At 38.9% G+C, this 26,981-nt stretch overlaps 1 protein-coding gene across 7 annotated transcripts in view; it reads right to left on the bottom strand.

Moving 5' to 3' along the window:
• PDE11A (phosphodiesterase 11A) overlaps window positions 1–26,981 on the bottom strand; it is a 406,550-nt gene that overhangs the window by 147,582 nt on the left and 231,987 nt on the right. For all 7 annotated transcript variants that reach the window (XR_013371375.1, XR_013371376.1, XM_077883001.1 and 4 more), the window contains 3 exons: window positions 25,869–25,944; window positions 22,951–23,018; window positions 22,120–22,212 (listed from right to left, as the gene is read on the bottom strand). Coding sequence is in view for 5 of the 7 variants with exons in the window: in XM_077883001.1 (XP_077739127.1) it covers window positions 22,120–22,212; window positions 22,951–23,018; window positions 25,869–25,944 (237 nt within the window). In the remaining 2 variants the exon portion in view is untranslated. The remainder of the gene's footprint in view (window positions 1–22,119; window positions 22,213–22,950; window positions 23,019–25,868; window positions 25,945–26,981) is intronic.

Raw genomic sequence — 26,981 nt, 5'->3', positions numbered from 1 at the left:
TTAGGTATAATTTGTACTAACAATAAGCTTATTAGCTCTGTAGCCAGCTGCTGGCCCTCTGTAATATAAGAAATTATGACCTTCTCACGTAAGAGGCTAAAAGTTCTCCACTTGGCCAGCAGGATAAATTAGTATAGAGTATAAGAAACTGTGACTACAAGAAAGTATAAAATTCCTACTGGGTCCATTAGTGTGCTTAAAAGAATCATCTTAGTTTTGAAATATCAAGCCTTCTATTTTATATAGAAACAAAGAATATTAAGGCATCTATCAAATTGTGTTCAGTGGGATGTGAGTAGAGGTTTTTCAAAGAGCTGCCTTGACAACAATGTGCACATATTAGAAGTTTAGACTTTTAGGTTAGTGTGAGACCTGCTCATCTTGGCTGGATTCTTTATTAATTAGTCTTCTTGACAGAACAGACATGCCATTTTTGCATTTGTTTCACTCAAGGGTAGGGAGTCAATATCTCCATTGGTTTGAGAAAGCCCTCAATTTAGGATGAGATATGCATTCATCATTTATTCACCCAAAGCAAAGGTTTAACCTGATTATTCTATGTCTTTACCAAATTAAAAAGTTAATATTGGTAACAACACTCCAAATTTCAACAGAATTTTGAAAAGCAAGCCTTTAAAATACTTTCATAATGGGGGCACCTGGGTGACTCAGTTGGTTAAGTGTCTGCCTTTGGCTCAGGTCAGGATCCCAGGGTCTTGGGATCGAGCCCTGCATTAGGCTGCCTGCTTCTCCCTCTCCCTCTGCCTGCCACTTCCTTTGCTTGTGCTCTCTCTCTCTCTCTGACAAATAAATAAATAAAAATTTAAAAATAAAATTAAACAAAATACTTTCATAATTATAAATGCTACTCATTAGCTAGCATATAAGGACAACACTGACATTCATTTGGTAGTTACCCAAACTATCTTTCACCCTTTGCCTACAAGTTGATAAATACTGGTACAGGTACACTTGCCAGAGGAAAACATATTTTGTATACATAAATCCTAAAACTTAACAGGTACTCTGCAGCTACATGCAAATTATTATCTGCAGTAGATAAAGAAGGCCACACGTTCTTTGACACTCTTCCCATGAGAGGTAGAGGCTACGTCCTTTCCTCTTGACTCTAGGTAGGGTTTCTGACTGCTTCACTAATAACATAATATGTGATACTGATGCTGTGCTGGTTGTGCTGGGCCCAGGCTTTAAGTGACTGGAAGTTTCTATTGCCTAGCCCTTGAAACATTCTTTCTTGTAGCCCTGTATAAAGTCTATTTATCCTGTGAGAAGCTCCAGCCACATGAGGAATGGATGAAACGCCATCTGCAAGGAGAGAGAGGCCAAGGAGAACCATGAAGCCACACATGTGAGTGAGTGAAGAAGCCATCTTGAAATATACCTTCCAGCCTCCATCATCCCAGCTAATACTACATGGATCAGAGATGAACTATCTATTCCAGCCCTTTTGGAATTCTGGACTCATAAGATCATGAGAAAAAATGTGTGTTTTAAGCCACTAAATTTTAGGATAGTTGGTTAAGCAGTATTAAATAAACAAAACAACATCAACCTTCAACTGGGACTTGCTACTCTATGTCATCCATAGTATGTAATGGATTTCAAGTGTTAACTAAAGCTTGTCTTTCAAAATTTAGGTGAGATTGGCTTGAACCCTTAAAACCATACAATACTATGGAAATTCAAAGCTTTTTTCAAAGTATCTGCAAATTGTTGGCAGGTTCAAGCAAATGTTCCTATGTTTTTTGTTTTTGTTTTTTAGATGTTATTTATTTATTCATGAGAGAGGCAGAGAAATAGGCAGAGGGAGAAGCAGGCTCCCTGTGGGGAACCTGATGTGGGACTGAATCCCAGGACCCTGGGATCATGACCTGAGCAAAAGGCAGACGCTCAACCACTGAGCCATCATACAGAAATGTGAAATTCAACCCCCTCTTCAATTTTTCACATAAATATTTACTCATGTCAAGCATTCATGAGTTCAGTAGATCATGAAGAAGATTTTCTCTTCTTGTTCTTTCCTCCTTCCTTTTCTCTCCCCTTCCCTCCTTCTCTCTTTCTCTCTTCCTCTTCCTTCTCCTTTCCTCTATGTCTCTTTTTCTTCATGAAAAACAAATGATGGAGTTACATGACTTCAAACCAAATGCCAGCCTCACCATTCTCAAAATGTCTCTTGGTTCTTCCACCAATGGGGCATTTCACTGATTCTTAACCTCAAGTTTCAGCCTCTCTTCATTTTTCTGGCTACCATCCAATGTATCCTTCCCTTTTACCTTTTCTCCCTTCTCCCTCCATTTCAAATGTAAAATAACAAAATTCTCTCCCTTTTCTTACACAGAACGTTTTTCACACATTTTGGTTGTTGGAGGCAGTCAAAATCTATTCCCTCATATCTTTACTACCCTCAAGAGGGCTTGTCAAGGATTTTCCTATAAAATGCTGGTACCTACAGTTAGATAATATTTCAGCTATGTTCTTATACATTAGAAGTTCTCATACACACAAGTCATTCATTAGTTCAGTGGTTCTCATACTTTAGCATGTATCAGAGCACAGATGGTTGGGCCCTGCCTCCACAGTTCCCAGTTCAGCAGGTCTGGAGTGGGGCCAGAGTATTTTGTATTTCTAACATGTTCCTAAGGGATGCTGATGTTGCTGGTCTCAAGGTCCCTTGAGAACCACTGATCTAAATCCCACCAATGGATTCCAGGTTAAAAATGTCTGGATTGGAGTGAATGTTACCAGTTGGACTTAAAAGTGAGTAGAGGAGAAAGAAATAAAGTTCATCTGGATCTTCTCCCAAATCCCAGGGTGATCTGAATAGCTTCATTTGAAATGTTTCCTTAGCTTTATTGTGCTAATTACACTTCCTGTAACTATATTTCTTTTTATTTCTTAATTATGTTGAAAATGGAAATACAAAAATAATGTGAAATTAGTTTCATTTTGGCTTACAAAAGCAATTTGGTCAAGATCCTGTTTAAAATCATGTCATCACATAAGTCAACCAGAGCTCATAATCCTGGCTCTACTGGCTCTGTAACTTTGACTTAATGGCTTACCCCATCCGAGTCTCAGTTTCCTCATCAGTAAAAGGTGGGAAATGCCTGCATTTTCCATTCACATTCCACTGGCCAGAACAAGTCCCATGGCTCTTAACTTCAAGAGACTGTAAAAGTGTTACCCTACCATAAGCTCAAAAGGGACAGAATAAAACATATTTTGTGATGAGCTCTAACGAGTATCACAATGGATTAGGCAATCAAATAGCAAGTTGTGTTAGAGTTGTGTTTGAAATTGGAGCAAATGAGTCCAATGTATGAGTTCTAGTATGTGAATTTTATGGTGTTTATTAGACTTTCCCTTATTTCCTGATTCTCTTCTGGTTTCAAAGAGTTGTATTTGAATTAGGCAGGATCTCCAAATAAGTGGGATTACAGTATATACTCATTAAATATTCTTTATATTCAGCATATATAGTACATATAGTATATGCTCACTAAATATTGTTGATTTGACTAAGCTTATCTGATACCTGTAGAAGAAAATTATCTATAAGTGAAAGATTATGATTGGCTTTTTTCTGTTACATAACTTTAAGGAATTGCTTACTTAACTTATTTCACTGTCCTTAGGGTGAAAGAAACACCTATTCTTTTGAAAAAGTTGTATGTGGTAATAATCCTTCCAAATTATAAAAGTTTTTAGTAGTCTCTCATTAAAGATCTCAGCCATTAATACTTAATGAAAAAGGTTTCATTTTTCTGGACTAACTGAGCAACTTGGATTGGTTATTATTGTGTCTAAAACAACTATAATACGTGCCAACGGCTTTTCAAATGTATAATTTACATATCTGGAACTATTAGTAGTCTGATTTCTCTTAATGGCATACTTCTACATAGCCACACACACACACACACACACACACACACACCCCTCCTCCCTAATGGGTTTTACGTAATCAACAAGGCTATTGTGGTTGCTGATTTGGGAGAAAGATACATTGCATATTTGCAGTGGCTATGCAGAAACCATGGAGAATTTTATGTCTGATACAGTATGGGGCCAGGCCTAGTTCGAGCCACTGTCAACTAACTAGGACCATGGGAGTGACTGGTTGCCATGGCACAAAGGGAAGTTCAAAAGTAAGAGTAAAAAGAGCAATTTTTAATCTGTCTGAGCCAAGGCTGGTAGCCATAGAGATCAGACGAGACTTGAGGGACTAAGTCAGGGAAGAGCATTGATGCAATTGGGGTGTCTAGATCATGAGCCATTCATTCAACCAAGAAATATCTACTGAGGACTTAATTTGGGCCAAGCACTGTGCACATGGTCCCTGTTTTAATAAAACTTATGTTTCAGTAGTACAGGGGTGTACTAACCAGGCAAACATATGCATTGGAATAATTGTTTCAGAGTCAATTAGCAAAATGCCGAAAGAGAATGGAGGTGGGCCGAGTGTGGGAGGCAGCAAGAAAGTTGGTTAGATGATATTTAAGGCGAGACCTGGGAAATAAAAAGAAACTAGCCAGGCCAACAGGTAGAGGGAAGATATTCTGGGCAGAAGGTGAAATTGCTTCTAAGGATAATGTGAGTGAGGCAGAGGTGACCTGAAATGAGGTAGGAGTGCTAGGCAGAAGCCAGGCCATCCAGGGCCTTGTGAGCTAATAAAGACATAGTCAATGGGAAGACACTGAGGGTTTTTAGGTAAGAGACTGACATGATGTGGTTAGTTTTCCCATCACTTGGAAGCCCCTTCTCAATTATACCCCAACCTAGAGGGGACCACCACTCCAACTTTTGAGGCATTCATTCCCTTGTTACATTATGTAGCTTTGCTTGTTCTTGAACATATAAAGGGATCCCCATTACATGTAGAATATGACTCTGGTTGCTGTATAGAGGATGGACTGGAGGTGGGCAAGAGTGGATATGGAAGAGAGAATGGTAGCTTGGCTAGGACTGTAGAACTGGAGACTGAGATCTGTGGAGACAATGCAAAGGGATCTAGAAAGAAGAGTCACACTCAGGGAGAATAGGACCAGAAACACAAAGTACTCGGCCTTTGTCTGTATTACTGAGACCCTGGAAGACCAAGTCCCCAGCTCAGGTCCCATGCTTTGAAGGGCTCACTCTGGCCCTCTTGGGGGATACAACAGTATGTAAGTGGACAGTAAGAGAGGCCTAAGGCCAATCACAAAGTCTTGTAATTTGGTAAATACTGAAGTCAAACAAAAGGAGACATCTTCCTGAAAACTCAGGAAGAATATACCCCTGATAATATCTCATGCAAGGGCTATTGCCTTTCAGAAATCTTATGCTTAGTGTCTTCAATAAGATATAAGAAGCTGGAGCAGAAAACTATATAAGCAAAATAGGTCTGGATGAAATTTTAAAAATAAAGAATGAGATAACAAAGGTCAACTGTCACTTTCTCCTGGATGTATCTCTAATAGTACCTTTTACCAATTACTCTTTATTAAAGCATCTTGCTTTGTTTTCTTTATGACACATTATCATGAATTTATCTTGCTTATTTGTTTACTTATCTACTGCTTGTCTTTTCCCACTAGAATATAAGGCACATGAGAATAGGAATATTACTTGTTTGCTCACTGCTGAATCCTCAATACCTAGAACATTATCCACTACAAAGTAGCTCAACAAATACTTATTCAGTGATTGAATACACACCCAATAACATGCAAATGGGGTTGGTTAACATATGGAAAAACTTTAAGGAAATCCAAATTATAATAGCAGAATTTATCCTAATTGGAGTTTAAAAAGTTTTTTTTTTTTTTAATGCAAGAATTCAGGATGATAAATCGTTAGAAAAGAACAGGCCAGAAATGGACTGACACGTAGATAGTCATTTGTTTTTCAGCAAAGGTGCCAAAGTGATCCAATGGAGAAAAAACTTTTTAAATAAATGGGACATATAATAAAATGAACCTTAACTGCTACCACATATGAAAATTATTAAGATGGACCATAGAGCCAAATGTAAAAGCTAAAACCATAAAGCTTTTAGATGAAAATGTAGGAAATATATTCTTGATCTGTGGGAATGCAAATATATCTTATATCACAGAAAGCAATAACCTTAAAACTAAAAGAAATGACAAAGTAGACTTTATCAAAACTAAAAACATCTGCTCATCAAAACACACTATGAAGAAAATGAATGAGTGAGATACAAATTTGGAGAAAACATTTACAGTACATATATATCTGACCAACAATCAATATCCAGGATATACAGAACTACCACTCAGTAATACAAAGGCAAGCAATTCAATTAAAAATGGGCAGAAATTTGGGAGTTCACAAAAGATATGTGAATGGTAAATAAACACATGAAAAAATATACAACATTATTAGTCATCAGGGAAATTAAAATTAAAACCACAATAAAATACATTACATATTTACTGAAATGGCTAGAATTAAAAACAATCATGGCACTAAATCTTGATGAGACTGTGAAACAATGAAAACTTTCATAGTTACTGGGCAGGAAAGTACAATGAATGGTACATCACATTGGAAGAAAAATGTATCTGACATTTTCATATAAAACTAATATACAGGGTGCCTTGGTGGTTCGGTTGGTTAAGCGTCTAACTCTTGGTTTTGGCTCAGGTTGTGACCTCATGGATTGTGAGATGGAGCCCTGTTTTGGGCTCTGTGCTCAGTGGGGAGTCAGTTTGAGGATTCTCTCCCTCTGCCCCTCCCCTCACTGGCACTCTCTTTCTGTCTCTCTCTCTAAAATAAATAAATCTGTAAAAAATCTAAATATACACTGGCCTTTGGATTTAGTAATTCTAATACCAGGTATTAGCCCAAGAGAAATAAAAGCATATATTTACAAAAATAATTTTTACCAAAATGTTCATAGCAGATTTATTCATATCACTCCAAATTGGAAATAGTCTGTGTATTGATCAATGGGAGAATGGATAAACAAATTGTGGTATAATTCCTCAATGATATACTAATTAGTTAAAAGGAACAAACTTATATACATACCCAATATGGGTGACTTTCAAATGTATTATGGTGTTTGAAGAAGCATTAAACAAAAGATTTCATATTGTATAATTTAATGTATGTGAAGTACTAGAATGGGTAAAATCAATCTACGATGGAAAAATCAGAGCAGTGGTTATCTCTAGGGGTGGTAGTGTCTCTGGGAAGAGGCATGAGGGAACACTTTCTGCACTTGTGACATATCAAGATATATTTCTTAGAAATAACAAAATTGCTGTTTTAAAGCTATTAAGTTTTGAGTGGTTTGATAGACACAACTAGGATACCAAAACAAAATCTATGTCTAAATAAGTATTATAAATAGCTATACTAGTACTGAAATATATGAGTAGCACTTTTGAAAAAATAACTGCAGTGTGTAAATGTAATAGTTTGCTCATGGTCATGTAATTAAAATACTGTAATACATAAACAAAATAAATACATAACAAAAACAAACAAAACTGCAGGTAAAAGTATACAATTCATTTTCCTACATAGTGACAGGTTAAAAGATACTGCTTTCTTTTTGTCCTTATTAATTAGAGAAATATTGATTAAAAAATGCTTTTGTAGAAGACAAAGTACCCACTTCATTGGGGTAAAAAAAAAATCAAGCAAAATATAACCCACGTAGTAAAACTCAGAAAAAGCAAAAATTAAGAAAGTAAAAACTCAGGGAGAAAAATAACATGTAAAACCAAATCTTTCATCAACAGCAAAGGTTCTCAAGTTGAATTTAAATACTGTATTCAGATGTATGTAGTTTATAAGAAATATGCCTAAAACCCAGAATAAAATGAAAATGTTACAATCAGTGAGAAATAAAGTTACATTACATTTAAGAGAACATCAAGAATGATGGCAGATTTTTCACTAGTAACAGTGGAAACCAGAAGATAGTAATATCTTAAAAGGGTTGAAAGAAAAAAATGTTGCCAACCCAAATGATAAGGTAGTTAGTTCTAGGCACTGGTTACTACCGATTTTGATTTCTTCTCATAAAAATCCTCTACTTCTTCTATTACTTAAATTTGCAGGTGATGGGGAGCCACTGATGTCTTTAGAGGCAGATATGATCAGTAATTGCATTTTAGGAAAATAAACCTGTATGTTGAGTGTACTATGGGTGAGGAAAGAAGAAACCAGAGCCAAGAAATCAGCTTGAATAAGTAGAATTAATACAGGGAAGAGAAAATAGAAATCTGAACCTTGAAAATGGAGATATTGTAGGAACAAAACTGACCAGGACTGGCAAGGGTCTGGATGTGAAAAGCCAGGGCAAGAAGTTAAAGATAAATTACTGTAAATGAAAACATCATATCAGTATTCTGTTAATAACGCATTTGTTTTTTAATGGAGATTTTAATTGCTAGATTTGCTAAGTCTGAACTTTTGGAGGTACATACAAGAACCAAGAGTTAGCCAGAATAAAATTCTAAAGCTTCAAAGAGAGAGGAAAGTGTGAACTCGCTGTTGGTGATGATCTCTCCTCTATCATTTGCGATTTTGTCATTTGGGCCCTTTCTCTTTGCTTTTTGACAAGTATGGCTAAGGGTTTAATGCTTTCATTAATTCTTTTGAAGGACGAGCTCTTAGTTTTGTTTGTCTGTTATACTGGTTTTTTTTTTTTATTTGTTTCTACTATTTATTTCTGCTCTAATCTTTATTATTTTCTTTCTTCTGGCTTTATGTTGTATTTGCTGTTCCTTTTCTAGCTCCTTTAGGTGTAAGATTAGGATGCATATTTGAGACTTTTCTTGCTTCTTGAGGTAGGCCTATAGTGCAATATACTTCCTTCTTAGGACTGCCTTTGCTGCATCCCAATGGTTTTGAGCTGTCATGCTTTCATTTTCATTTGCTTCCATGCATTAAAAAAAATTCTTCTTTAATTTCCTGGCTAACTGATTCATTATTTAGTAGGATGTTCTTTAACCTCCATATATTTAAGGTCTTTCCAAATTTCTTCTTGTGATTGACTTCAAAGTGTTGTGGTCTGATCTTGATCTTTTGTACTTGTTGAAGGTTGATTTGTGACCCAGAGTGTGATCTATTCTGGAGAATATTCCATGTGCACTCAAGAAGAATGTGTGTTCTGCTGCTTTAGGATGAAATGTTCTGAATATCTCTGTTAAGTCCATCTGGTCCAGTGTGTCATTCAAAGCCATTGTTTCCTTGTCGATTTCCTGCTTAGTAAGTGAGGCATTAAAGTCCTATACTATTACTGTATTATCATCAATGAGTTTCTTTATGTTTATTTTTAATGGACTTATATATTTGGGTGCTCCCAAGGTGGGGGCATGAATATTTACAATTGTTAGATCTTCTTGATGGATAGGCCCTTAATTATGAAATAATGCCCTTTTTCATCTCTTGTTAGAGTCTTCATTTTAAAAATCAGTTTGTCTGATATAAGTATGGCCAATCCAGCTTACTTTTGACATTCATTAGCATGATAGATGGTTCTCCATCCCCTCACTTTCAATCTGCAGGTGTCTTTAGGTCTAACATGAATCTCTTGTAGTCAGCATACAGATGGATTTTTTTTCATCCATTCTGGTACCCTGTCTTTTGATTGGTGCATTTAGTCCATTTACATTCAGAGTGATTATTGAGAGATACGAATTCAGTGCCACTGTGTTACCTGTAGAGTTGGTATTTCTGGTGATATTCTCTAGTCTTTTCTAGTTTTTGTTGCTTTTGGTCTTTTTCTTTCCACTCAAAGAGTCTCCCTTAAAGTTTCTTGCAGGGCTGGTTTAGTGGTTACCTACTCCTTCTGTTTTTGTTTGTCCGGGAAACTCTTTATCTCTCCTATTTTGAATGACAGTCTTGCTGGATGAAGAATTCTTAGCTGCATATTTTTTCCATTCAGTACATTAAATATTTCCTGCCACTCTCTTCTGGTCTGTCAAGTCTCTGTGGACAGATCTGCTGTAAACCTGATCTGTCTTCCCTTGCAGGTTAAGGATCTTTTTTTCCGTTGCTTCTTTCAATATTCTTTCCTTTTCTATATTTTGAAAATTTGACTATGATATGCCTTGGCAGTGGTTGGCTTTTGTTGAATTTAATGGGGGTTCTCTGTGCTTCTTGGATTTTGATGTCTGTGTTCTTCCCCAGATTAGGAAAGATTTCAGCTATAATTTGTTCAAATAAACCTTCTGCTCCTTTATCTCTCTCTTCATCCTTTGGGACTCCTATGATATGAATGTTAATACATTTTACTGAGTCTCTGAGTTCTCTAAGAACTTGTGGTCCATTACCTTTCTTTCCCTCTTCTTTTCAGCTTCATTATTTTCCATGATTTTATCTTCTATATCACTGATTCGCTTCTCTGATTCGCCCATCCTCATTTTTATGGCCTCCATTTGTATTTGCATCTTGGTTATAGCATTTCTAATTTCAGCCTAGCTAGATTTTAGTTCCTTTATCTCTGTGTTAAGGGATTCTCTAGTGTCTTCTATGCTTTTTTCAAGCCCAATCAGTATCCTTAAAATCTTTTTTTTTTTTTTAATTTTTATTTATTTATGATAGTCACAGAGAGAGAGAGAGAGACAGAGACACAGGCAGAGGGAGAAGCAGGCTCCATGCACCGGGAGCCCGATGTGGGATTCGATCCCGGATCTCTAGGATCGCGCCCTGGGCCAAAGGCAGGCGCCAAACCGCTGCGCCACCCAGGGATCCCCCAATCAGTATCCTTATAATTGTTGTTTTAAATTCTAGTTCAGACATCTTATGCTTATGTTGGTTAAATCCTGGCCATGAGTTCTACCTCATGTTCTTTCATTTGGGGTGAATTCCTTCATCTCATCATTTTGTCCAGAAAAGAAAAGAAGAAAGAAAAAAGAACAGCAAAACAAACAACAAAATAAAGCAAAAAAAAAAAAAAAAAAAAAGGAAAAAAGAAAAAGGGAGGAAAATCCCCCAAATCAAGAAAAACAAACAAAAAACAAGAAAAAACAAAACAAAACAATGACAACAACAAAAAACTGATCTTGGGTGGATTTTGATCTGCTTCTTAAAAGAACCTAGATCCCAAAATAAAAAATAAGATAAAATGAAAGTAGACAAAAAATATATATGAAAAGTATATATATAAGTATATATATAAATTAAAAAATATATAAATAAAAATATATAAATAAAAATATATATAAATCAAAAATAATTTAAGCAAGTCAAAAGGAATTGGAAAATTTAAGAAAATATATGAAAAATAATAAAAATAAAAGAAAGAATAAAAGTAAAAAGGATGCTATTTCCCCTAGAGCTGAAGCTTTACAGCACCATATGATCAGTAAATTTGATGGGAGCTAGTTGTGCTGTTCTTCTAGGGGAAGGGCCTGCTGCGCTGATTCTCAGGAAGACTCGGTTCAGCAGAAATGCGTCTCCAGGTCATAGTGGGGCGGGGGTGTGGGGGGGTATGGGGTGTGTGTGTGTGTGTGTGTGTGTGTGTGTGTGTGTACAAGGCTCCAGCCTCCACTAGGTGGTGCTGTTTTGCTCCCTGAAGGCTTTCAGGACTGATGAGCAGGATGAACCGGCTGCACCCTGCTCTCTGGCCTCAAAGCAGAAAGTTGGGGACCCCTCCTCTTCAGGGAGCCCTCCCAGAAGTGCAGTCAGTCACTGTACTTGTTTCCCTGCTCTGTCTGAACCCTGCCTTCACCTGCCCATGGCTGAGCCTTTTTAGGCTCAAGTATGTGACCGAGTTCCAACATTCCGAACTTCAGGGGCGCCCAAGGCGGGGACCCACACTGTTCCTCCCGGGGAGGGTCTCACCAGGCTTGCCAGCCTATCCCAGGAACGTGGCCCCACAACCGTGTGGTTCGCAGTTCATAGCAGGAAGCTGGCACCAAGACCTGCGGCTGTCTGCAGGCTTGGCCTGTGCCTGGGAACGGCTCAGCACCTCGGAGCCGCCCATTGTTCTGGGACCCAGGGGATCCTCAGACCACCCTGTCACTCCTGCCACCCTGTCCCTCTTTGCCACCTGAGCACCTTTACGCCAGGCAGTCCCCCATTGTAGTGAACTTAAAAGTTGAGATTTTGCATTTCTAATACTCTGCGGTAGCCTCTGTAGTAAGCAGGCTCCCTCCCTGCCAAGGCATCCCCGGCTATGTCTCCCCCAAGAGAACTAATGCACCTCCTACCTTCCAAAAGGTGGTCGCTTTTCTACTTGCAGACTTGCAGGTTTTTTTAAAAAAAGGTTTTATTTCTTTGAGAGAGAGAATGAGCAGGGGGAGGGGCTGAGGGAGAAGCAGAGTCCCTGTTGAGCAGGGAGCCCAACATGGGGCTTGATCCCAGGACCCTGGATCAGGACTTGAGCCAAAGGAAGACACTTAACCCACTGAGCCACCCAGGGGCCCCTGTAGGCTTGCAGTTTTTATTCTTTCAGACCTCCAATTGACTTCTCAGGTGTTCAGGATAATTTGGTAACTATCCAGCTGTGTTCGAGGGCCTGGACAAGCCCAGGGTCCTCCTACTCCTCTGCCATCTTAACTCGTCTTGAGAAAGTGTGAACTAGGAATACATGTTGGAGGTCACCTGGTTGGAGATGGCAGCTGAAGCCAGGTGAGCAGCTGAAATTGCTCAGGGAAAAAGTATGTACAGAAAATAGGAGCAAATAGGTCAGATGACTCAGCTTTGAAGAATATTAGAAAGAGGGGTCAACAGAGGAAATAAATGATGAAAGGCCAGAAAAGACACACATATAGGGCCACAGAAACGAAACGAGGATATAGTAGAAACTACAGAAAGTAGGAAAATTTAGAATTATGACTGATCTGTTTCTAAACAAAAAAAATTTTTTTAGTATAAACAAAAAGATTTTTAAAAATACTTCTGTGACCATAATTAACTACTGCAGATATTATTGAGATTAAAAAAAAAAACAAAACAGAACCCAAAACCATATATACTTCCTCAATGCTAGCTCAAAGAAATGCCCCACAGGGGCAGCTGCCTAGAATTTGCAGAATTCATTTACAAAATTATAAACTGGCAATCACAGCCTTCACAGATATTTCATAATACTATATACTAAATTTGCAAAAATGAATGCTTACAGAAGCTATTGGCAAGTTACCAAATGCTAGATACCAATTCCGTATATAATTAGGTTTGAAACTAGGTCCATTCATTCATAAATAAACAAATAACATAATTAAGCAAATATTTATTGACTACCTACTGTGTGTCAGGTATTTTAAGCACTGGAATAGAAACTGTTTCTCCCTTTACTAAAGAAAATGGAATATATAACAGTTATGTGTAAAATTCTAGTAAATATCCTGGTGAGTAGTTTAATACTAAAATTGCTGCCCTATTCCTTCTTTTTTTTAAGGTTCATCCATCTCTGCTCTGCATCGTGGTCTCTCCTATGGCCATGAAATAAAGTAGTTATTTTCAGGCTAATAACCACAGTGGACTGGTTATTTTTGTTCTGATCGGAGGAATAGTTAACAGCTTGGACAAATAAGAAAGGATAAGGACAGAGAATGAGAACTAAGCATAAGTGTTCACTGATAATCTTCTAGATGACTTCTCAGAAGACAGGTGAGAAGGGAAACCATTAGAAGGGATCACAGGATGAATGGGTATTTAAAGCAAGGAGGAGATGAAACCTCACCTCATTTCATCTCCTATCTTTAATCTACTTCAACAAAACTTTATAAAGGAAGCACTAATGTCCAATACTGTGCTTGCCTTTTGTGAAAGAAAGACTTGGAGAAATTATCTCCCAAATGGCTCCCTCTATACAAGTGATTCTTAACTTGCACTGTGCATTAGAATCACCAGGAGAAGGTTTTATAAACACACTCAGTCCCTACGTCCAGAGATTGTGATTCAATTGATCTGGGAAAAGGCTCAGGAATCAGCATTTTTGAAAAGCTCCCCTGTTGATTCTAATTTGTGAGCTGTACTAAAATACCCAGAAAACCCAACCGGCATGTCATCATTAGCCCTTTCTCTGGGCAACATAAAGAAGCAAGTGAAAAGTGGGAGCCCACACTATCTGTTTAATTGGTCTTTCCTGTACCTTACATCTAAAGGAGAAGTTCAAGAATGTTGGCATGATTATTCTCTTAGGGCCTTTTAGAAAGCCACTAATTATTTGATAATAATTTATTAATTAGCTCAGTAAGAGCCGAGAATTTTCGCAAAGAACAGCTTCCAAAGGTTGTTTGTTTTAAAAGCAGCTTAAGAGGTAGTAGTGTCTACAATGGGGATCTCTTGACGATGCAACCATTTCAGGGAAGTAGTTAATTTGGGTTTCCTTTTACTCCTTGCTACAAAAGAAGTGTTGACATGATGCAACAAGTTTTCAGTAAAGAAGATTTTCCAAATGGGAACAATTCCACTGCTGCTGAGTGTTGCATTTGGCCTTGTGATTTGAATGTGCAAATAAACAAGGATCTTCCAAGGGTAGACATTTATCATTTAGATAATCACTGGATCTTTACTGGACAGTAACCTGGTCTGGAAACTCATTTTGGTAGATAATAGCATGTTTAAATGGGACTGTTTCTGTCTAACTTTATAGTTGAGAACAGCAGATACTACATTCTAAAGGGATGTGCTAGGCTAGCTAGGCTACCAATACAGGACTTGGAAAGAAGATGCCCCAAACTACTTCTGCTACCTTCAAGGTAAGGTGCTCATTCCCCATCTCTGCATAGTATGAGACAAAGGGAAACAATTCATGAGAGGAATATTGAAAATCTTTTATATAGGGTTTTTTTGAGGGTTCCTTCCAGAAAACCACATGTAGAACCTAATGTGTATGTCCCCAGAGTGTGGTGTGGGAACAGACTAGTTACTTATTCATGATTAAAAATCTGAAGGTTAGTAGGCAAGAGGAGAGGGCTACTTTGTGCAACCTAATGGTCCAAAATTCAAGACATGTGACTGCCCATAGGCCAAAGGGACTCATGAAGGATAACCAGGTTTAAAGGAACTCTGACCATTGAAGCAATGAATGGATGAACAAAATATGGTATATATTTGTAGTGGAATATCATTCAGCCTTAAAAAATGAGATTCTGATACAAGATACAACATGAATGAATCTTAAAGACATTATGCTAAATGAAATAAGGCAGCCACAAAGGGACAAATACCAAATGATTCTGCTTACATGCTTACATATCTAGTGGAGTCAAGTTCATAGACATAAAGTAGAAGAGTGGTTGCCAAGGGCTGAAGAGGGGAATAAGGAGTTAGTGTTTCATGGGCACAGTTTTATTTTGGGGAGAACAAACAGTTCTGGAGATGGATAATGGTGATGATTGTACAACACTGCTAATGCACTAAATGCCAGTGAACTGTACATCTAAAAATGGTAAACTTTATGTTGTGTTTATTTGACCACAATAAATAAAAGGGAAAACCAAAAATAGATCCTAAAAAAGAGGACTTCCTGAAGGAGTGAGATGAGCTGAGCAGAGGGGGAGTCTGTATGGGTCACTGGAAACCAGGGCCTGAGAGAGGATTATACCTGTCAGTCAGGATCGGTAAACCCACATCAGGGACTGTCAACAGGAGATTCCCAGGCCCTGGAATTCTCTGAAGAATTCATGAAAGCAACTCATAATAAAAAGAGAATGTTGGTGCTCCTTGACATAGAGGGCCTTGAAACCAGATTAGGACAGCACCAGTTGTGTAAGAGTTTGCTTTTGATCCTACTTCCCTCTTGCTCCCTATACCTGTCTTAGGGGGCAGGTGAAGTGAAGAAGAGGAGAGAAGCTCACTGGGACCCTCTTTTACCATAGGCTTCTAGTCCCAGGGAAGAGGAGGAGCTCAGAGGCTCCCTAACACCTGAGTATGTCAGAAGAGCCACGGAGGAGAGCCGGGGAGTTCATCCAAGAGCACAGAAGATTGGTCAAGAGGGGAGGTCTACGAGGAAGAGGGATGAAAAAGAACAAAGTGGCATTCTGTGGGCATCCTATGACTCTAGTTGTGTCAACTGCCCAGTGAGAGAGAAAATATTCTTGGAGCTTAGGAGAATCCATATGGCTGAATCATCTCTTTCATTTCTCTCCTTCTTATCTTCAGGCCAGGTTAGCCCCTCAATCATCATCTAAGGAAACAGCCCAGGGGAGATGGTATCTGGGATGAGCTCTCCCCCAAAATAAATAAATAGAATCACTTGGCACTCACGACCTATAAAGGAAAAAGGGAATGGAATTCAGTGGTGTGCTATGCAAGTCTGAGGCCAGCAAGACTGCTACTGGTGATGGCTGGCTCTTCCAGCACGGCCCACGCTTTTCCCATTTGGACTGTTGACACAGCAGACCAAAACACTCATCTGTGGCTGCATGCATTCATTTATTCAATATGCTTTGGTTGAGTACCACTATATAAACCACCGAAAGGAATAAAGAATAGATGGGACATGATCACATACTTTAATGTACACACGTTCTAGCAGAGGAAAACAAACTCACAATGAACCATAATCTAGGAACAAAGAGAGGAACAAGTAAGCATAGGATTAGGAGACTTACAGGAAAGATGACATTAGAATGACGGAACAACTTTGAGGGGAGAGAGAATCATCGGAACAGAGAATAACTGAAGTGGAGAGGATGTTAAAGCTCAGATGGCAGAGGTGCAGGTGGCTGATTTGTAGACTATGATGTAGCTGAGTTTGTAAGTAGCACAGAATACTCTGAAAAGAAAATGATTACCAGGGGTAGGAAGACAGTGTGGTGTGAGCTTTCAAAGGGCCCCAAAGGCCAGGAAGTTTGTACTCTGATAGGTAATGGGGGAGTAATTTAGGATCTGTGAGTGGGAGAGTGATGCAATCTGAAATATGGTCTGGGAAGAACAGATAGATGGCTGTTACAATTGCTCAGTCAAGAGGTAATGAAGCCCATAAGTGGGACGCTGCTGTGGCGATGCGAAGGGAGAAAATGGATGGGAGAAGCTTTGGGGAAGTAGAATAAATGGGGCTTGGCTCCTGAATACACATCCCCTTTCTGCACCCACTGTTTGACCCTCATCCCTCCGCTCCTCTGATCATAGAAGGGTATATTATGTTCCTTAATACACTGACTTATATTTTCTGGAAAATTTCTCATCAGTATCAGGCAAGGCTTCTTTTGCATTTTCTATGAAAGACACCCCAAAGGACAATTCTTGGTGTTCAACACAAAGAAGTAATATTCTTTTTTTTTTTTCAAAGAAGTAATATTCTGATTTACATTCATATTGTATTTTTTCTGTATTCTGGACTTCCAGATGACGTCTCCCCCTTTTAGCATAGGATTCTTTTTTATACTCAGAAAATGTGAACATACATGAGTACACTTCCTGCGAAGTTCCTGGCACTCTGGCAGAATGGAAATCAGGATAATAAAATTAAAGTATTAAAAATGATAGTAAATTTCTTTCTTTGTTCCTTTATTCAGCTTTGAGAGCATTTCTGCTCTCTAAGAGTCTTAGAATATTAGTTTTATATATTTGGGAAAAAGAACTTTAACAATAGAATTCTATAACTAAATTAAGAGAAATTTTAAAAAGCTATCATCAAAATCATAGTGTTTTATAATTAAAATTTTTTAAAAAGATTTTATTTATTTATTCATGAGAGACACACAGAGAGAGGCAGAGACATAGACAGAGGGAGGGGCAGGCTCCGCACAGGCAGTCTGATGTGGGACTGGGATCACGCCCTGAGGCAGACAGATACTCAACCACTGAGCCACCCAAAAGTCCCTATAATTCAATTGTTAAACAAAATCCAGACAATGTATCAACGACTTCATTTCATAAAGGCCAGAAAAGAAGAAGGTTCTTCTATCTTACGTTCACATTGCTCTTTTTTGCATTTGTGGATTAGATTAAAATGAACTGAAGTTACTGGTATCTGGCAACAGGGAAGGTACCCCTAGCCTGGCAGGAGTTTTGGGGAGGCTTTGCTCTTGGTGATGTATAGCTTTTGAAGACCTGCATAACTACTTTTGAGCTGGGAAATTTTGGATTACATCCCCTGGACTTTTCTGTAGAGACATACAGGACGACAACTGGAGCAACAGACAATGGGCCTGCATTAAGTGAGCGGTAGGGAGCAGGGGTGAGCTGTGGCACACTGGAGCACAGCAGCTGCAACACTGCTGGGATGCTCAGCGGTGGAACACAAGGCATGCTGAGTATCTAGGAAATTAGGGATCTGTTTTCAGCTCAAATTTCAAGCAGGAAATGATCTTCCTCATTAAAAGAAACAAAAAAATTATACCTCTTCCCTGGCCCCTCAGTCAGCACAGTTTTATAGTAACTCTTAGGCTGAGCATGCAGGATTCAATGCAGATGAAGGGGCAGTGAGTGCTCCAGCTAACAGAACAGCTAGCTTTTATGAAGTGCTTGCTGTAAACAAACACACCCTAAGCACTTTCCCTGCATTGTTTTATTTAACTGTTAAAACTGTTATCAAGCCCATTTGACATGAAAAAACTGAGAATGAGAAGTTCAATAGCTTGTCCAAGATCCAAAGCAACTGAATCTGATTCAGTCCTAACTAGACTGATCAGACCCATGCCAAAGACAAAGTTCTAAATCTTCTCCCCACATTGCCTCTGGCTGAAATAAAGCCAGCAGCCTCCTTCTGCAGGGGATATCGATGCAGAGCAAGATGTGCCTTCATAGTGTACAAGTGAGCTCTGAGTATTTCAGCAAGCATAAGAAGTAGCCTTCTCAGAGAACAGGGAAAATACTTTCAGATAATGCACCAAGGTGGTATTTTTTATTAAAAATGCCTGGTGGGGCACCTGGGTGGCTCAGTTGTCTGCCTTTGGCTCAGGTCATGATCTTGGGGTCCTGGGATGGAGCCCCGCATTTGGGCTCCTTGCTCAGTGGGGAGTCTGTTTGTCCCTCTCCCTCTGTTCCTTCCCCGCTTCGGGCTCTCTCTCTCAAATAAATAAATAAAATCCCCCTAAAATAAAAAATAAAACTGCCTGGGAGAAAGGATTTTTAAAAGACAAGAGAATGTTGTGCTGTCTCCCAAGAGTCTCCTGAACATGCAGGAAGAAATGTATTCACATTACCTCTCTAGGCCATGAAATATGCGTGCTCACTTTCTGGGGGAGGGAAAGGCTTCTAGGGTGGTTATTATCACTGGGGGCTGTGGGATGGATTATTTCCCTTCACTCTTGTTGCTACCTGAAAAAAAAAACACACTGCAAAAAGGTGATAGGAATGGGAAAGCTACATTTAGACAAAGATATTGTGCAAGATGAAGCAGAAAAAAACTGAAGAGAGTAAGTAAAAATGAGACAACATGAGGAACCTGTCCAGGTCCAAGTAGGGAATCTTCCCTTAGCCACACTGGAGAAAGAGAAGATGGTCATCCCAGGTCCTTGGGGAGGAAGGACCGAGATGACATAAGGATAGCAATGCATGTGGTTCTGTCCCTTCTGGCTTGTGTGTCCTCTCTTTCTCTCCTCAGTTATTGTGGCTGCTGTTAATATTAGTATCATCATTATTATTTTACCTTAAAACATTTGCTGGATTATTATTTTTTTAAATAATTTTTTATTTATTTATGATAGTCACAGAGAGAGAGAGAGAGAGAGAGAGAGGCAGAGACATAGGCAGAGGGAGAAGCAGGCTCCATGCACCAGGAGCCCGACGTGGGATTCGATCCCGGGTCTCCAGGATCGCGCCCTGGGCCAAAGGCAGGCGCCAAACCGCTGCGCCACCCAGGGTTCCCATGGATTATTTATATTCCTATAAAGTAGCTTAAATCCTTTACTGGAATAGGCTAGTTATAAATACATAAATAAAAATATTTACATAAAATTATATTATTCACATGCATCTATAGTATTTATAAATACATAAATTAAAATATATATATATATATTCATTCAAAAGTTAATGTATACTATAGGATATGTAGACCTCATTCCAGAGTTTGGGTTTAGTAGCTTAGCTCTCAACAAATCATCTTTTATCTTCATAAAGCCCCGTGATAAGAAATCTTTCCTGATACTCTTGCACATGGATTCTTGGGTGAGGAAGTGGGTTGGATGTCCCCCCCACCTCCACCATTAGAGGTCAGAGTTGGTATCCAGTGAGGTAGGGGTTGAGCCGAGGGGGTGGGGCAAAACCAAGATGGTGGCACCAGAGTTGTGACTGGGCAAGCACAAAGAACATACAACCACACATACAAGCAACTTCTGAAAGACTGAGATTGCCACAAGGCCCAGACTTGGGCTAGAAATTTGGAAGTGCAGTAATAATTTTTGTGTGTGAGAACAGAAGGTATCTGAGTTACACAAACAAGAGAGTGCTCACTATGAACCCAAAGGAGAGTTCATGGTGAGTTGACTACGGCTATATTAGCACTTCCTAGGTACAGGAAATGTGGCTCCTTGGGGCAGGTGGGGACTAGGCCATGATGCCAGTGAGAGTACTGCCTCTCATTGGTGAATAGCAGCTTGCGCTCAACCCACTGATTTCACTCCCTTCTCAATAGGCTGAAGATGCACAAGGAGGCGGGTGAGGAGTGTGAATGTGGGTATATGGGAGATGTTCTGTGCATGTGAAGTATAACATGATAGTATGAACTAGAGTTTGTATTGGACTGTGTCTAGTGTGTCCTTTTTACAGTTGCAGAAACTACAGCTGGCTGAGGCAACTCTCTGGAGGTCAAAATTTGAAGATGGTGAAAGAGTCATGACAACATTCCTGTTCCAAATTCCTGTCTTCTGCTCTTTCTCACAATCTACAATGATTTCTGGTAATAAACATATTACTGCAAATAATAATGTAAGATTATTTCTGTAACTTTATTGATGGGGTATTAAAATCTTCCCATGTATCATCTCATTTAATTCTCACAATTGAGGTGAATGACAGAGCAAGGATGTGAAAATTCTGCACACAGATCTTAACACTTTATTAGTGATTCTTAGTGGGTGCATATTTACAGTTCACCTGTTTATTAATTCATCCTGCAGATACTATTTTTATTCCTTATTATAAAGATATTACATATAAAGGAAGCAGGACTCAGAGGAAGAGCCAGAAAAAAAAATCCCTTTCATTAGGCAGGGGAATCCCTTTCTTCCATTCTTTCCTTCCTCCCTCCCTCCATCCATCCAAAGACCACTTAATAAATGCCTTCTCTGTGCTAAGTGCCTTGGTAGGCACCAGGAATAAGATTATAAAAAAGATAAAATCCTTGCGCTTCTGGAGTTCATGGTCCAGTTAAGGGTAGAAGAGTCTGTAGGTAGAGAACTAATTTTATGTCTTTAAACCTTAAATCAGAGTACTGCAGGGATCCCTATGTTGCTGGCTTATCCTATCCCTTGGTTTTGTTTCTACCGATTTCTTGTTTGGTACACAGGATATTTTGTATTATACTACGCAGTTCTAGATGATGTCATATGTTATGTGATATTTTATCTGCCCTACTTAGTATTTCACAGACATGAAAAGAATCTTTGATAATAGCTACAGACCAGAAGTTGAAGAAAACAACAGGTCTCGGGTCAAAACAAGCTAGGGTTCAGGGGAGAACTATTGCTTTAGGGCTTAGTCTGAGGGGAAGTGCAGTTTAGGTCTGGGAAATAGGTTGGAGTTCTCGGTGGGAGGTGTGCATGTTTGTGGCATGGGAGCTGAATGATGACAGGAGCAGCTTTCCCCACCTGGGTCACATATCTTCGTAGTGAAGTTTTCCTTTATGGTGACAAAAGTTGTGAATTTCCAGACTACCTGTACATATTCAAAATAAGTTCATAATGCATTTAAAATCGTAAAAAATTCTTTTTGCTTCATCGCTTTTAATAAATGTAACACGTAAAATCTATATCTAACTATACAACCTATGGATGGCCTTCAAGGAATCTGTGAACTCCCCAAAATTGTATGCAAAATTATGTGCATCTGCGCATTGTTCTAGAGAGGGTCTGTGGCTTTCATCAAATTCAAACACATGACTCTAAAATAATGAAAGCCCAATGAATAGGTAATTAAAAATTGAGAAATTAAGCCTCATAACAAGGACTTTTTTCCTCTCATATAATTAGGGCTTTTTAGCATATGATTCGGACATAAATACTGACTTACGTCAAGAGCCACGGACTGCTTGGCCCAGGACTTCTTCACTTGATCGTACATAATTGTGTTGTTGATGCCCAGGCCACAGAAGATGACAAAAGCCTAGAAAAGAGAAAGCCTGCTAATTAAAGATTGCAATAACTCACTGGTATAATCTAATTTGAAAGCAGGCAGTCATCAGAAATGGGTCTGAAAATATAATTTTATTGTACACAAAGGCAGGCCTTAGGGAAATATGCACATTAAGATTCTTAATTACTACTGTCATGTAACAACTTTATAGCTCACATTGCACATGAGAAAAATTAATAATTTAATGTCATTGTGGAGAAACAATTTTATAAATTTAAAAACATATTTACAGTCTTACCAAATATGTTCTTAATTTATTTGGGTTGTGGACTGATTTTAGTAATTCCATTCCATTTAACTAAAGCACCCTCTTTTAGTGGCTAGGCTATAAAATATTTTGGTGTGGAAACCAAATGAGCTTACTCATGAGGTAAATGTTAAGAGGAAGGAAGGTAGACTTAGAACCAGTTAGTAAAGAAGCTGTGAGGTATCCTGGGCTAGAGAAAAGTAATTGTGGGGTTTCCATGTTGGCTACCTTTGTGGGTGCAAAGTTTGCAAGGATGCCTGTTCAAGGCCAATCTTTCCAGCTAGAGGGCAGACTAGAATAATGGGAAGCTTGAAAACATGGGAGGCAACGGCTGTACAGGCCGCAGAGTTGCTGGAGGTCTCACAACTATAGATTTTCTCCTGACAGATTTTGGCAAGCTGTGACCAGGAGACCATTGGTGACTCAGCTCTAACCTTTGGTTCACAAATTTATTTTCTTACCTCAAAAAGTCGTTGATCTGCATCATCAAAAGCTTTCCCGTCAAGTTTATTTAACACTTGAGCCACTCCTGTGGGAAGAATTTGGTTTACGTGGTCATTTTTAGCACTGGCCTCTGTATTAGAACATAACAAAGCCCCGCTGCCTCGATACCTCCCCAAGGTGACAACCTCCCTCAGTTCAAGCTCCAGTCCCCAGTGCCTGCTGTCTCTGCGAGGGCAGACCTGAGGTGCACAGCGATGCAGTCTGTCTTCAAGGCTGTGATATCCAAACCACGTCACAGGGAGGATTGGAGTTTTATCAACAATCAGTCTGATTCCTTAAAGCGGTTTTCAAGATGACTGTGCACAGTACCTCTGGTATATCTGACACACGTACACATGCATATGCACATATATGCATTACATAGCTCGCTGGGTATTAATAACTGTGTGAATACACACATATGTGTATAGGTGTATATATATATTATACACACATATATTATATATATATTATATATACTTTTTTATGTTTTTAACATCCTGAACACAGTACTTGAATGAGGCAGGATGGCATCGTGATTAATAACGTGGGCTCTGGTGTCATACTGTCTCAGTTCACATTTCAACTCCACCATCAGCTGTTATCTTGAACAAGTTACCTAACATTTTTAGCACTGAAATAATGGGGATTAAAATATTGGCTAGCGGGCATCTGGGTGGCTTAGTGGTCGAGCATCCACCTTTGGCTCAGGTCGTGATCCTGGGGTCCTGGGATTGAATCCCACATCCGGCTCCACGCGGGGAGCCTGCTTTTCTCTCTGCCTATGTCTCTGCCTTTCTCTCTGTGTCTCTCATGAATTAAAAAAGAATAAAGATGTTGACTAGCTCAGAGGGTTATGAAGATTAAATGAGACCGTGTTTGAATGTTTTAAAGCATATTGTGCCACACAGAGTGAACATTCAAGGAATGCTGGGGATTATGAGGCAGCTAACCTTCAAAGCAAAGTTAGCTCTGCTGCCCGCTACTGATGGGGTACATACAGTTTTAACAAACTTAATTCATACGTACTTCTTTCCAAAGTTCATTTCCAGCATTGTACCAGATGTTTTGGGGCAAGATTATCAAAACATACAATTCTAACCACAAAAACTGAACAATCTTGAGAAACATTCCCCTGTGGCCCCATTTAGTACAAACAAAAAACGAGCTGTAATTCTAAAGCTTCTAAAGCATGCCTGTATTTTTTAAGACCTCTAACTTCCCTTTAGAGAGGTAAGTCATCATAGCCTAGAAGACATATTTAACGGAACACAAATCTTTTAGCATGTAATAGGCAAACTGCAGCCTTAATTCTGAAAGAATTACAGATGTTTACTGCTGGGAATGAAAGCTAGGACCGTATTTGAGATTGCCATTGGACATCAACAGATAGCACATGGTGTTTCTTATGCACTTTCTCTTCTTTTAAAACTTAAGTATGTTTAAAAATCTATACATGATGTGGGATGCCTGGGTGGCTCAGTGGCTGAGCATCCACCTTTGGCTTGGGCCTTGATTCTGGGGTCCTGGGTAGGAGTCCTGCATCGGGCTTCTTCCTCTGCCTATGTCTCTGCCTCTCTCTCTGTGTCTCTCATGAATAAATAAACAAAACAAAACAAAACAAAAAACTTGTATACATGATGCAATTCAATGCTTTGTACTGGGGCCTCAAATTCCCAAATCTAAGAACATTCTTGATATTCATTAATGTACCAATATTTGTCTGCAAATTAAGCGAACTGATGAAAAGAATTGTTACAGTTCAAGTCCTGACAATATTTACAGAATACTAAATCCTTTGATAAGTAGCAGTGTCTTACAGTTTAACAGGCAATGTTGGGGGGAAGCAAAGAGAGGCAAATAGATACACTGGTTACCTTCTGTCTCATAGAAAATAAAAAGCACCACGTTTTAATTATGTTTCAATAGTCTTCACTAATGCCTCCACTCTTTATGAGCTCTCTACTTTAACCACTGACATCTTTCTTGGGTTTGATACTTTCCTGACTGAGATTTTGAGGGGAGGGAAAGGAGTAAAGGAGGGGGAAAATCTTGAAAGCTGCTTTGGCCCCCAGTTCCATTATTCTGAGTCAAGTGTAACCTATTTCAGAATCATCCAGACAGAAAGATACATGCTCAGTATGTGTCTAATAATGTACATTCTTCTTCCCTTGCATCTTGTACACCACAGATGTAAACATAAGATGTAGTAGGAACATCGGTATAGCAGTGAGGAGGCCTGATTTTTAATCCTGATCCTGCTGCTAACATTCTGTGACTTTACCCTGGTCTTCCTGAGATTCCCCCCACCTCACCTCAATTTCCACAAGGTAAGATAAGAGAGTTCTGTTAGTTGATTTCTGAGATCCCCTCCAAATTCAAAATTACTGGTCCTTGGTTAAAAGGATAAACATTTGTTCATTGTTCTGGTTCATGTTGATTCATCAGGACTCTGAGACTCATCAGGAGTCTGCACTTAGGAGATGACTTAAGAGAATGAGATATAAGTTGAGAAGTCTTGGACATAAAAGAGTGGAGCAGGTAACGCTTCTTGGCTTTTTTTGCTAAGATCAAGTGTAAAAGGGGTAAGCAGGTAAAAAAGATAGGGTGTATTTTAAAGTAATTTGTCTCTTTCTTTTAAAAAAGAAGTTTGCACTGGGGTGCCTGAGTGGCACAGTTGGTAAAGCATCCGACTCTTGGTTTCAGCTCAGGTTGTGATCTCAGGGCCATGACTGAGCCTTGCGTCAGGCTCCACGCTCAGCATGGAGTCTACTTAAATTTCTCTCTCTCTCCTTCCATCCCTCCATTGCCCGCCCCCCGCCCTCTACCCCCACTCTCTCTCAAATAAAAAAAAGAAAAAAGAAAAAAAAATTGAATTATTTACATAATGTCTTACCAATTATTTGGTGGTTGCTATTCCAAATAGGGACACAGAGAACAGATCTTATATGAAATCCCGATATCTGGTCAGCCTAGGGTATAAGAAAATAGTTAATTAAAATTAAACATTATTTACCCATTTCTGACTTACAGCTTGCCACTCTTCATAATAGACATTTAAAAATAACTTTTAAAAGGATACTTTATAATCTATTTTTAAATGCATACAGTCACTTGTCTCTTTTAATTTAAAGCATCACAAGGAGTTCAAGCCCCAACCAAATATGAATTGATCAAACAACCAACACTACCTCCCCCAATCCCTGCAGCTGCAGAAAGCTAGATGTAAAACTCTTAATCATGCTCATACCACCAGACAAAAATCTGGCAACTGTTTTTGCCCTGAGTATTTAAAACATTTTAATTAAACCAGTAGTCAATATTTCTCTTTGGGCACATGTGTTAGTAAAAGTGCTTTGAGCCTATAATGCTGCCATATATATATACATATGTATATGTACTTTTAATTCTCTCTCTCTCTCTCTATATATATATATATAGCTTTTAGAGTATATGCACACTCAAACGGGTGGGGGAATTGGGGGGAAGAGGGAGAGAGAATCTTTAGCAGGCTCCACACCGCAGGGCTCGATCTCATGAACCTGAGATCATGACCTGAGCCAAAATCAAGAGTTGGACACTTAACTGACTGAGCTATGCAGGTGCTCCAATACTCTATATTTTAAACATCACTAATTTACTATATATATTATAAAATAACATATAAAAATTTGGAGTTGCAAAAATATATGATAAATGTAGGGTTTTTTTTTAAAGATTTTATTTATTTATTCATGAGAGACACGGAGACAGAGAGAGAGGCAGAGACACAGGAGCCCGATGTGGGACTTGATCCCGGGTCTCCAGAATCACACCCCGGGCTGAAGGCGGCGCTAAACCACTAAGCCACAGGGGCTGCCCAAGGTAGGGGTTCTGAGATCTTCTTTCTGTACTCTAGGGGACTGTCAGATGATATATTTAAAATATGAAGGTATAAGTACCAGGATCAAAAACCATCATTCAGTAATAAGCTCTACTGGATATTAAAGCCAGTGGTCCATATCTAACT

Source organism: Canis aureus, chromosome 34 (genome assembly GCF_053574225.1).
Source record: "Canis aureus isolate CA01 chromosome 34, VMU_Caureus_v.1.0, whole genome shotgun sequence".
NCBI classification, from domain to species: Eukaryota; Metazoa; Chordata; class Mammalia; order Carnivora; family Canidae; genus Canis; species Canis aureus.
Note: the sequence above shows the minus strand (reverse complement) of the source record. Positions and strands in the feature narration are given on the sequence as shown.